The 13974-nt window shown below is 33.3% G+C and overlaps 1 protein-coding gene across 2 annotated transcripts in view; it reads left to right on the top strand.

Moving 5' to 3' along the window:
* Positions 1-13974, top strand: part of igsf21a (immunoglobin superfamily, member 21a) — a 439822-nt gene that overhangs the window by 370004 nt on the left and 55844 nt on the right. For both annotated transcript variants that reach the window (NM_001278321.2, NM_001034184.2), the window contains 1 exon segment: positions 816-931. In NM_001278321.2, coding sequence (NP_001265250.1) covers positions 816-931 — 116 coding nt within the window.

The following is a 13974-nucleotide window of genomic DNA, read 5'->3' as shown; positions in this document are numbered from 1 at the left end:
TGTCTGCATTGCAGACAACCATATACATATCCATAGACAACCATATCCTTGCTGGCACATAAAACCTAGGGATGTTCCATATTGAATCTAGTTTCGTTATGTAAATATTTATAGTATAGTAAATATTTATATCTATTTTTTACTGAGGATTTGCACCATGTTTATTTGGACTTTATTTGAACTTTGACACATTATTTATTATTTTCTTATTTTTATTTGTTCATTGTAAGTGGTGTTGTTTATAGTAACTAAAAATATATTATTTGGAAAAAGTCAAATTTGCTTCACTGTTCTATTATTTTGTAACATACCGTATACCGCGAAACCGTCAAACCGTGGTATTGTTTTAGACGATTATCATACCGTGAAAAATTCATACCGTTACAACCCTACTGATGACATATTGACAATTTCAGATGTCTCCGTTTTACCCAATCTACACTAACACAGAACAGCCGAATTTTAACATAAAAAATGGCCTCCTCAGCATTTTCAAAAAGGTTAGTTTTCGGCGATTCCCAAACCATGACACCAAAGTAAAAGATAAAACGGATGCAAGAAAAGCATGGTAAAATAGAATCATCATGTGTTTATCAATATGGAAACGGTTTTATTTTCTCAAACAGAATAGAACATTTTCGCAGTTTTAAATAGAAAAGGTTTAAAAAAAATGTAAATCTCAAACAATCAAAATGTTTGAAACAATGTAAGGGTTAACAAATTGTGATGAAATATTTAAGGTTCATGATTAAATTTATTTGAGAAAGAAAAGATTTCTTCAAAAGGTCTAATGGATGTATTTTTCTCTCCAACAGCTCCACCAAACAATATCTCAGTGCTGGCAGAAAACACTCCAGCGCCGTTTAGTCGATATCAGGCCCAAAACCTCACTCTGATCTGCACTGCCAAAGGAGGAAAACCAGCTCCATCGGTGAGTCCCAGCAGTTTCATGCACAAACACAAGCTGGTTATAAATGAGCATCATTCACAGTGTCTATAAGAATTTTTTATTTTTATTTTATATAAAAATATATTTTATTTATAAGAAAAAAAAAAATATATATATATATATATATATATATATATATATATATATATATATATATATATATATATATATATATATATATGTGTGTGTGTGTGTGTGTGTGTGTGTGTGTGTGTGTGTGTGTGTGTGTGTGTGTTTTTTGTTTTATTTTATTTATTTATTTTTTTTTTTTTGCAAAAGTCGATTTTGTTGCTGATGTCAGGGATGCGTCTAATATTGCAGAATTTGTCTCCAATTGACAAGATGGAGTTATTATGTTTTTTATCTGCATTATAATTAAGGGAGTTCTGGATTTTTTAATTATTATTATTATTTATTTATTTATTTATTTTATTTATTTTTTTATTTTTTTTCGTTTTGCTGATGTTCAAACTTTCAAGTCAGTGGATCTGCAGCTCATTACAGCATCCATCATCACAAATCAAAAAGCATGCAAATGTGTCAGTGATTCATTGAATTGTTCCTTGATCCCTGGTTTAACAAGATTAATTGCTCCTTTAGATCACTTTGTGAAAACTGCTGTTTAGGATTCAGTGTTATTGATTTAGGTTTTGTTGACTTTAATTGGACTCTAATAAAACAATGGAACATTGAAGAAGCATGTAACCTAAATGTGAGGCATTTCACATTTCTGTATCTGTTTTTGACTTTATTTACAGGACCTATTTGTGTGCATATAATAATACAATTTTCTTATACGCACAAATGAAAACAACTAGATCTTTCAAAATATGCTTTTGCCTTTCACATAGGAAGATAAGTTACTTGGGATGAATAAATGAATGAAAGAATTAGGTCTTTAGTAGTAAATAAAAGTGAAATTATATATCTTTTCCATTCCCTTTGGAGACACGAAGGGGGTGTAATGGGGTTGTTTGCTCAGTCTGATCAGAGTATAACATCTGCCTTGTGGGAGCAATTCAGATGCATTTGAAATCTCATGCATAGCCCTGCTTGAAGTAGAACACTATCAGCGAGAGCCACAGTTTTGTCTATGGCAGATACTCACACATCTCACATTTGTTGTTCCATGACATAAGAAGAGTAAACATGGGATTATGCTCAGATCATTTTACCTTGAACTTGAAGAAATCAGTTACTATTATCCTGCTGAATGTGTTCTCAAACTAACCATTTTTTAAAAATATAGAGGTGTGAAAAATTACTTGAGATACTCTCTCTGAAGTTGTTGTAAGTCAAATGTTAAAATGAAAACTAGAGCATAGCGGCCCTTAAAGTGCCTGTATTATGCATTAAAAAGGTCATGTTTTAGATGATTGATTGATAGATAGATAGATAGATAGATAGATAGATAGATAGATAGATAGATAGATAGATAGATGATAGATAGATAGATAGATAGATAGATAGATAGATAGATAGATAGATAGATAGATAGATAGATAGATAGATAGATAGATAGATAGATAGATAGATAGATAGATATGTTTGTTTGTTTGTTTGTTTGTTTGTTTGTCCACCTCTGTAATACTGCTATAATTGTCTACCCCTAAATAGTCTGCTAAGTGAAGTCAGTAGTGTTTCTGCAGACCACACACACCTCCACCTCCTGATCACCGTCCACACCATCTCGGCTGGAGTTCAGCCAGCGGTGTGAAAATCCCACCAGCCCATTAATCACGCTCTGTGGGCGCGACATAATGTATTCCGGATCTATCTTGCCCCCATCTCCAGCAATTAAGAGCCCAGCGTGATCGGCGTGTGCCTGCGTAAATGATTTCCACCACCCCACCTGAAGAGTCACATTGGCGAGCACTTCGCTGACCAGCTCTGGCCTCCGCGAGCACCAGTCCCGAAAGAGAACTTACCCCTTCCGTTACACCCCTCATTACCAGCCAATCCACTGGCTTGCATTCATCCGCATATGACGGTCCCGTCTTCATCAGCGCTTCTCATCAAACTCCCAGGTAGAGGCGCTAATGCAGACGAGCCACAGGAGCCACCAAAACAGCAGTTCAATTAGAGCTGAAAAGATCTTAGTCAAAGGTTTCCTGCATGTCTGGGAGGCTGATGAGGCTCTTGCCATAATATTTTTCAAAGTAGTTTCAGATCCGGGGCTGCCGCTTGAATGCAGCTTGATTTGTGTCATCCTCGTTTCGCTTGTGTAGACAGCTTATTCACAGATTTAAAGGTCGATTCCCTCTCTCACAGTGTTTTCTACATTTTCAAAAGCCTATGAATTTTACTTGGAAATTAATTTGTTTTAGTGACTTCTCTCTGCCAATGTGACACGTTGTTGTTTGGGATACAGTGATTTTATTTGTCCAGTTAATCAATGGATTTTTTTGTGCAATAGCTGGAGTTTGTTAAATTGCTCCTCCTGTTATTCTTTTTCGAATATTACCTTTCATGCAATGTGTAATGAGTCTGTTTGGGAAGATCAAAGTGCACAAAAATAAAATTATCCTCTTTTATAGAGGGGGAAAAAATCAATTTTGAACTGCATAAAAGAATAGTTATCCAGTTTTACTTCTGATGTATCTACTTTTGTGTTTAAAATTAGCTAACACTTTACAGTAGTTTTTTTTTCGTCCTTTATGCGGGTTTCATGCATTTACTATTGTAATTAACATTAATTACATGCAGCTAACATTAAAACTGACCTGCATTTTAACCCTATAGTCATACAGTAAGCACAAATAATTGATACATATTACTCAGTATGCAAATTAATAGTTAAACTGTAACTATTCAATACTACTAATAAAAAAGCTTTTTTTTTTCTTTATTTAGTCTGATGAGTCTTGAGTCTTGACCAAATACCTAAAAATTCTTAAATCGAGAAACATTTTCTAGACAAGCAAAACTACTATCTTGCTTTAAGAATTAATGTGTCAAAATTAAGTTGTTTCTTTTCTTAAAACAAGCTAAATAATCTGCAAATGGGGGAAAATTCCAGTGGGGTTAGCAAAATAATCTTGTTTTTCTTATTGACGAGATTATTTTGCTTACGCCACTTGAAGATTATTTTTCCCTTTTTTTCACAGCAGATGAGTCAGTGTACTGTTCTAGTACCTAAATAACTCAGGATATTGGTTTATTTTGAGACAGAGGGGGGTATTATTGATTTAATGTTTGTGTGGCAGAACAGTATAAACCAAAATTAATGTAAAGAAATAATTATAATTGACATGTCATCTATGGGATTCGAACCCAAGTCAAAAGGTTCTGCATGAGTATCAACCAACCTATCTAGCTGAGCTACTCGGATTCACAGGTTGGGGTCAGTTTTGATATCTTTATCAGTCAACATATGCCACGCTTTGATTGTTCCCATGTACTTGCGTTTACATGTTTCTACGCACTCTCACTCTGATATTTTCTCAGAATAGCTCTATGTTTTATTGCAGTTGGTCAAACCATGATTTTTATAGTTGTAGACTTGTGGAAATCTGTCAACAAAGTCACACACAAGCTGGATATTATTGATATTTTCCAGTGTGTGTGTTACATTCTGGGTCACTCCCGGTGTGTGTTACATTCTGGGTCACTCCCGGTGTGTGGTACATTCCCTTTCTATAAGGAATCTGTAATTGTCAATTTGTTTTGGGACTTGTAAAAGTGTATTGCGTCTTATTAATTTTTTATTTTTTTGTAAAATGTAAATTTGTTTTGTCCTTGGTAAAATTGTTTTTCCTATGCTATTGTGTCTGATGATAGGTAAAAATGTTTTTCAAAATGTAAATTTGTCTCTAGCTTTGTAAAAGTGTTTCACACTTTGTAATGTTGTTTTGCACTTCCTGGCCACCGTAGTACCCGATATGTTAGTACTTACTGAAGACGCAAACATTTCACGACAACTCCGTTCAATTCAATGAACTGGTTTGACCATTTCAATTAGAACATCTAGTTAAAACAAATGCTTCATTCCCGAATAGCCTGTCATCATTACAGATAGTCAGAAACAGAAACAATTGCAGGGTGGAGACGTACATATTTGCTATTGATTCTTGTTATTTTGAACTTATCGAAGAAAAGAAGCAAGAACCAAACTGGTTGCAAAGCACTACACCCCCACCCCACCTCAAGATAAACAAATGATTGACATCAGTTCACGTTTTCCTGGTAAAAAAAGTTAATTCGAAACTAAAAATTCTAAATGAATTTTAAGCTAAAAAAATGGTTATTGCTTTCATTGTTGAGGAGATGCAGCCACTGTCTAGCGTTACTGAAAAAGCTACTGCGTTTTATAGAACGTTTCACACATTTGTTAAGGCCACGTGTAGTGATTTATTCAGTGTATAAAGATCAAAGGTTTATTTTGGTTTGGGGATGTTTTATTATCTTACTGTTCATTTTGTTATTAAACATTTTAAAGGTTTAAAATCTATTTTTGCCTTAATATAAATAATTTTATGTTAGTACTCAGGCTTTATTGCAATCTTTATCTCAATGGACAGTGAATTTACTTAACTAATAACACAAAACATACAAAAGTAGCAGACACATCACTGATTATGCTTTCACTAAACTGTTTATACAGCATGTATAACTCTGGGCTCAGAAAGTTCTCAAAATAATTGTATCCTGCATTTTTTTTTTAAGGAAAATTAAAATCTCAGCCAGGAAAAGTGATGCAAAAGTAACTCAAAAGTAATATAACATTACTTTCGTCAAAAGGTTAGTACTTAGTAACACAATTAGTTACTTTTTGGGGTGAGTAACTTAATATTCTAATGTACCACTAACAAAAGTAACTTTCCTCAACACTGCTTAAAATAAAATGTAACCTATTTTTTACATACCATATTTTTCTCTTCTGCTCATTCATTTGATTTAGAAAAAAAAACAATTTTGAAATAATATTTTGCTTAGTTTTGTTCTTTTGAAAAACAAAATTGTCAAAAGGCAGTGTATTTCATGGATAATTCTTCTTTACGATCAGTTTATTGCATCATTGCTAAAGAATAGTATAATTTGTTTAAAAATATGTGACATACATTTTATACAGTATCTTTCTTTTTCTTTTCTCTTCAAAACAAAAGCATTTGTGTTTGTATTCTAGTTCATTAACTATATAGTATGATGTGGTTAATGATGTCCTGAAGAAAGGGTGGAGTAGATTCTTGCATTTTGATAAGTTTTTTATTTATTTATTTTATTTTATTTTTGGTAGAAGTCTCGATGGGGCTAAAGCTGGGAAGCAGAAATGAATGTTTTGCCAAATTATATTAAATCTCATGTGGATTACTGCCTCTATTCTTTGTTCAAACCTTAGACACAAAACAATATTTTTAAATTAATTGCCTTCAGGAAATAATTTGGTGTCTCAGGACCTGAAACTTGCCCATTAAGGAAGAAAAGTGATGTCAAAGTCAACTTGTAATCTACCATACTGTAAAACGAACTAACTAAATAAGTAAACAAATAAACACACTCTACCACTTGGGGCATTATTTGGTTATTTACTAGAAAAGTCTCTAGATACTGAGACCTAGATATAGATTTTTCATTTTTTTCTTTTTCTTTTTAGCAGTTTTAGTGCCAAAGCAATATTTCCATTTAGATCAAAAGTCATTAATAAAACAGACTAATTGTAATGTAAATGTACTAGAAGGGAGAAAGTGAAAATGAAACATTATTATTATTGTTTTTATTATTATTATTATACATTTAAAAATACATAAAAATGTATGTGATATGTGATCTAAATACCAAATATACGCATTACTGAATAAACAGGCAATAAGTTCATAGGAATAAAATTAAATACAATTACAGACAAATAAAATAAATTATAGACAAGTAAATTAAGATTAAATTAAAATAAACAAAATTACAGACAATAAACAATATAATGAAATAAACAAAATAAAATAAAATTACAGACAAATAAAATAAAATCAGACAAATAAATTAAATAAAATAAAATTAAATTAAATTAAGTTAAATTAAATTACAGACAAATTAAATTACAGACAAAGAAAATTACGAACAAATATAATAAAATCCGACAAATAAAATAAAATAAAATAACAAACAAATACAAATAAACCAAATAAAATAAAATCTAATAAAATATCTGTTCATGTTTAAAATCTGTGTTATTTATGATCTAACCCAAGTAAATTTCTCATCTAGATCAATAGCCAATAAAAAAAAATATCACAAATATGACAAAGAGTAATAGAAAATTCTCAAAATGTAAATAAACAAAAAAAAAAATCCAAACACATATTAAACTAAATATGTAATCAGAGAGCTAAAAATACAAATAGCTAAAACTAATCATTTTAAAACCAAAGCCAGAGCCATTTATCTCGCAATGCAGGACGTTTATTCGCTCACTTGCCTCTCGCTTCACTAAGTACACAAATAAAATGGTGTTATTCTCGGCAGATACTACTGTGCTCCAGGGCCTCAGCATCGGGCTGGATTTCTCTTCTGCAACTTCAAATGCCTTTCCCCTTTACTGTCTTATGATTCATCTCATTTGGGCTTTTCTGGTGTCAGTGCCTTATGGCTTTATTCTAAATCATCTGAAACATTTTCTATTTTCTTTTTCATGCACTCACTCAGCCTTTTTTTAACAATCTTTAGTAAGTCAAATCAATGCCATGGCTTTGCAGTTTAACACCCTCTTGAAATCAATTTAACAGGCACCGTTCATAGCTTGGGGTTCAAAACATTGTTCATTCCCACAGCGAGTCGAGCGGCAGGCATGTTCATCATCTCCACGCTTATGGAAAAGGCTGTCTTCTTTTTGTCAATGTTCAGCTCTTTTCAGACATTTTTTTTTTCTTTCACTGGGCAGAAGAAATATTTCAGACACATTTGGTCGTTGAATTTAAAGTCTGTTAGGACACCCCCTAAAAAATTCTGTGATTGGACGTTTATTTCAAATTTGACATAGTTAGATATTCTAAACCTGTTTGAATCTGTGTGTGTGTATATACACTAACCGGTCACTTTATTAGGTACATCTGTCCAACTCCTCGTTAACGCAAATTTCTAATCAGCCAATCACATGGCAGCAACTCAATGCATTTAGCCATGTAGACATGGTCAAGACGATCTGCTGCAGTTTAAACTGTGCACCAGTATGGGTAAGTCACCAGAACTCAACCCAATAGAGAACCTTTGAAATGGAAGTGAACGGGAGATTCACATCATGGATGTGCAGCCGACAAATCTGCAGCAACTGCATGATGCTATAATGTCCATATGGAGCAAAATCTCAGAGTAATATTTCCAGTACCTTGCTGAATCTATGCCATGAAGGATTAATGCAGTCCTGTAGGCAAAGGGGCGTCCAACTCGCTCTTAGTAAGGTGTACCTAATAAAGTGGCCAGCGAGTGTATATATTGTGTAAAAAAATAAGATTTTACGAGCTGATTTTGTTTAATCCTGTGTTGTTTTTGTTTATTTTTCTGGCTTGTTTGTTGTTGTTTTTGATTTCCTCTGTTTTGTTGTTTTTTATTTGGTCTAAATATTGTTTTAGTTCTGTTTTGTACTGTTGTGTTTATTGTTTCTTTTGTTTGTTTAACATGTTCTTTTCTTTTGTTTTTGTTTTGCTTAAAAATTTAATTTGTTTGTTTTTGGTTCTGTTCTTTTGTTTTTATCTGCTTTTATTTTTTATATACTTTTCAAAGTGTTGTTTGATGTCTATTTGGCTTTCCCTCTCTGTTCCTGAACTTTTTATATTTAGCTTTTTTATATGTTTTTTTCTATATACAGTAAAAGAAACATAAGTATCAAAAAATGGTCCCATGAGAGACGTTTGTTCATAAATTTCTTATTAATGCCACTGTTTATACCGACTTGTTCTGACAAAGCAATATAGAGTTTGGATGAATCAAGATTAATGAAACATTAAATGTAATGCCTAGAACAACAGTATCCAAAAAAGTAACCATATAGTTTCTTTACTGAGGGTGAACTCATGTTTTTGTCAGATGAGATTTAGAATGACAGATAAATGCAATAACTTGCTGTGGCGACAAATACAGCAGATATATTTATTGCAGAGAAAAGGTACATGGATTGCAGTTTTCCATTTCTGCTTGTCTTGATTTCATCCAGCTTATGTGCTTTTAAAGCCAAAGGGAACTGCAGTGCTAATAGTCTAATTTTTTTTTCTGTTCTTTTTTTTTTTTTTTTTTTTACTGTTCTGTTCTGTTGTTGGTTTTGTTAAAAAAAAATTGAGTTTTATAAAAGAAAATGTTTTGTTTGTGTTTGGTTCCGTTGCTTTTGTTTAAAGTTTTTGCTATGCTTTGGACTCTTCTGTTTTGTTTTGTTTTTTGTTTAAAGTTTTTTTCCTTGTTTTATTATTTACAGTTTTGCATTCTGTTATTTAGTTTTGTTTATATATTTTTATATTTTGTTTATATTTTGAATTTAGTTTGTTTTGTATTGTACTGTTATGTTTTTTGTTCTGTTTTGTTTTTGATGTTAATTTGTGATTGTTTCTTTTGTTTTTGTTTTTGTTTTTTGCTTAAAGATATTTTTTCGGTTCTGTTTTTGTTTTGTTTAAAAATTTTTGTTTGTTTGTTTGTTTGTTTGTACTGCTTTTTTTCCTTTTTGTTTTTTGTTTTTTCTTTTGCTTTTGTTATGTTTATAGATTATTTAAGGGCGGCACAGTGGTGCAGTGGTTAGCACCGTCATCTCACAGCAAAAAGATTGCTGGTTCAAGTCCCCGCTGGGCCATTTGGCATTTCTGTGTGGAGTTTCCATGTTCTCCCTGTGTTCGTGTGGGTTTCCTTTGGGTGCTCCGGTTTCTCTCACAGTCCAAAGACATGTGCTCTTGGTGAATTGAAAAACTAAATTGGCCATAGTGTAGGTGAATGTAAGAGTCTGTGGGTGTTTCCCAGTACTGGGTTGCAGCTGGAAGGGCATCCACTGTGTAAAACATATGGTGGAGAAGTTGGCGGTTCATTCCACTGTGGCAACCCCTGATAAGTAAAGGGACTAAGCTGAAGGAAAATTAATAAATAGATTGTTAGCTATGTAATTTTGTGCCATTTTAAAGATTGTTTTGTTTTAAAAGTGTAAAGATGCAGAATTTCTCCTTTTGTGTTTCACCAAAAAAAAAAAAAAAAAAAATCAAAGGAGCAAAACTAATAAAAATATATATTTTTTTATTTCTCCATATTATATTAAATGTGTTACTTTAAGAAATGAAACTATGTTAGCCTCCTTAGGTTCTCTTTAGGTAATAAACTGAATGCATTCTATGAATATGTATTAAGGTGTTAGGTCTCATAATTGCAAAAATAAATATAATGAAGTAAAAGTCAGTAGAATTGAATCACTCTTTCATAGAAAAAACAACTACTCTCCATAACCCACAGCTATGACTCGTAAATGTGTCATTTCATAAAACTTAAGTTGAAAAGTATTCTTTGTTTTTCAAAGTTATAGCCATTTTGCATGGGAGTCTCCAATGGACTCCTATAGACATGTCTTTAAACACCAGGATAAGCAGTTTGTAAATCACTGCAGTTCATCATTTGATAGGCCAGGCTGGTGCATCCTCTGCACAATCCGCGTCTGATTGAAAGAGAGCTAGATAATCATCCTCTATATTATCTGTCATTAAGTCCGTTCAGCTCTCACTCCCATATTTTACCCGCAGAAGTAAGGCCATCATCTCTTTGACACTCCAGTGATTAAATATGACTATGTTCGGAAGTAGAAAAAGAGGCCAAAGGAAGGGGCACTATTGTAAAGTCTCTAAATGAGCTTTCCACTCAGAAAAGTGTGCTTGGCAATAGGCTGCACGCAGGTGCTTTCATTAGCAGCCATTCAGGGGAAAACCGCTCCGCTGGCGGCATAAAGCATTGTGCTCTGGCGAACGGACCGAATTACATCGATGTTTGTTTGCTGCGCTCATTCAAACCCACAGAGGTGCAAGTACTTGCACGCTTCCTTTGTGGGAACACCGATGCATTTGAGACCTGAAAACCCAGGGCTTTTTCTTTTCCCTTTGTGATGTTGTGCATCTAAGAACTGCCAAAAACACTCCAAGGGCAGTGCACTGCATGCTATTTTGGCTTATTTCAGCACTTACTGTATTATTGTGCAGTATATCCTGCTTGGGTAGACTCACCATTGGCTGCTGGCTGGTTTTATTTGTTTTTTGTTTTGTTTGTTTGTTGTTGTTGTTGTTTTGCTCTGTATGCTCTGTTCTTTTTTTTTTTGTTTTTAAAAAGTTGTTTTGCTTGTCGGTTCCTTTTAATGTAAATTTTTTTGTAGCATTTTATTGTGTAGTTTTGTAGCATTTTGTAGCATTTCCTAGTGTTTTTTCTTTCTTTCTTTTTTTAAGTTTAGTAGCATTTTCTTTTGTAGCATTTTGTGGTATTTTTAAAGCATTTTTGTTTCATAATGTGTTTTTGTTTGTAGCGTTTAAGTTTTGTTTGGTAGCATTTTGTATTATTTTGTAGCTTTTTGTTTTGTAGTGTTTTATTTTGTAGTGTTTTGATTTGTAGCGTTTTGTTTTGTTTGGTAGTATTTTGTTTTGTAGCGGTTTGTAGCAATTTGTTTTTGTAGTATTTTGTTTCATAGTGTATTGATTTGTTGTGTTAAGTTTTGTTTCGTTGCATTTTGTTGTGTAGTGTTTTCATTTGTATTGTTTTGATTTGTATTGTTTACTTTTGTTTTGGTGCATTTTGTTTCGTAGTGGTTGATTTGTATTGTTTTGATTTATATTGTTTACCTTTGTAGCATTTTGTTTTGTAATGTTTTGTTTTATAGTGTTTTTTCGTAATGTTTTCATTTGTATTGTTTTGGTTTGTATTGTTTTATTGTTTATAGTGTTTTTTGTAGTGTTTTGTTTTGTAGCATTTTGTTTTGTTGTGTAGCGTTTTCTGTGTTTTGTTTTGTAGCATTTTGTTGCATAGTTTTGGTTTTAAAAAGTTGTTTTGTATCATTTTGTTTCATAGCATTTTGCTCTTTTTATGTCCTATTTGTTTTTGTTGTTATTTTGTTTTGTTTTGTTTTGTTTTATTTTGTTTTTGGCTTAGTCCCTTTATCAATCCGGGATCACCACAGCAGATTGAACCACCAACTCATACAGCATATGTTTTATGCAGCGGATGACCTTCCAGGAGCAACCCACCAATAGGAAACACCCATCCAATCCCATTTACACACATACACTACAAAAAAAATTAGCTTACCCAATTCACCTATAGCACATGTTTTTGGACTTGTGGGCAAACAGGAGCACCTGGAGGAAACCCATGGGGAGAACATGCAAACTCCACACGGAAATGTCAACTAACCCAGCCGGGGCTCGAACCAGCGACCTTCTTGCTGTGAGGTGATCATGCTACCCACTGCACCATCGTGGAACCCTTTGTTTTTTTGTTTTTTTTATTTCAAGAGTTATTTTCTTTCATTTATAATATTGATTATCAAAATACTGTGTGCCAAAAAAACTTAATTATATGCTATTTTAGCTTACAGTGTTTTGGCATGTATTGAATTATTGTGCAAAGTTGCCTGCTTGGATAGACTTGACATTGGCTGCTGTATAAATATTTGTTTGCTTAAAAATAGTGTTCTCCTTTGAGGGAACTTCAACACTGCATCCAAGCAGAATGCTAGGGGGAATCTGCCTGGGCGCAGTGTTGAAGTTCCCTCTCGAGGAACTCTGGTTACATACGTAACCCGAGAAGTTCCCCCTTCGAGGGAACTTCAACACTGCGTCCAAGCAGAACGCTTGGTGTTCCCCCTAGTGTTCTGCTTGGACGCAGTGTCTCATTCTCTCTCTGGGAACTATGATTACATACGTAACCAAAGACGTTTCTTTTGTTTTATAATTTTCTCTTTTGTTCCTTTGATTTATTCTCCTCCAATTCTGTTTGTTTTTGCTTTATACTTTTCTGTTTTTACTTTTGTAAGGTTTCATTTTGGGATTTCCTTTTATTTTTGTTTTCTGTTTTTTTGTCTATTCTGCTCTTTCTGTTTTGTTTTTCTTTAAATGTTTAGTATTTATATTTTTCCTTGTACTGTACTGTTCTGTTTTATTATTATTTGTTCATTTTGATATATATTTTTTACTTTAAAAGTTTTTTCATTTCTTTTTTTAACATCATGCATCTAAGAACTGCCAAAAACACTTCAAGGGCAGTGCACTACATACTATTTCGGCTTATTTCAGCACTTACTGTATTATTGTGCAATATATCCTGCTTGGATAGACTCAACGTTGGCTGCTGTGTAATTACTCTCTTTACTAAGGCGTGAGACATGAGCAACGCATTCATGCAGAACTATTTCGGGTTGTGTGGGAGTTGGACGTGTGACAGCCCAGCATCTCCCTAAAAGGGACTTCAGAAACTGTTTTTCCCCAGACAACACCCAGTCAAAGCTGGCCCATCAACATCACGTCAAACATGTTTGATATCTAATTTGTATCGACTAAAATGAGCATTGTGACTGCAGCCGTAGATACAAGGCAATTATTGAAGACACATTAGAGAGAAATTAATATAAGGACAATTGATTATCCCTGGTGGAAAGAAACAATGGGCCTTTTCCTGCTCATTGTGTGATAAGACATTACCAGTAATAAGCAATTCTCTGCTCAAATGATTAATGGACCGCAGTTTAATGTAAGGTATCATCTCGATTGCGCATTGGAGGGACGGGTTTAAAGAATTTTTTCAAAACCTTTGCGCACTTTGAGACAAATATTAGGTTAAACTTTACATGAAGGTTTATTTTGTTAGTTTCATTTAACTAAAAACATTGAATACAATGTACCTACCGTGAGAGGGCTGGAATTAATGCCGCTTTTTATTTATTTATTTGTGACATCATTTGAATTGATTATTAAACAGTATACACTACAGCTGCCTGCTTTCCCACTATCGTGCCAAATCGTTCTGAGAACACTTCGGTACAATTACGGTTGTTTTTCCACTGAGCCTGAAACGGCGCATCACGTTTACAAACCGTT

The sequence above is a fragment of the Danio rerio genome, chromosome 11 (genome assembly GCF_052040795.2).
Source record: "Danio rerio strain M-AB ecotype USA chromosome 11, GRCz13ab, whole genome shotgun sequence".
In the NCBI taxonomy this organism is placed as follows: domain Eukaryota; kingdom Metazoa; phylum Chordata; class Actinopteri; order Cypriniformes; family Danionidae; genus Danio; species Danio rerio.
The sequence above is the reverse complement of the archived record's forward strand: the minus strand, read 5'-3'. Positions and strand labels throughout refer to the sequence as shown.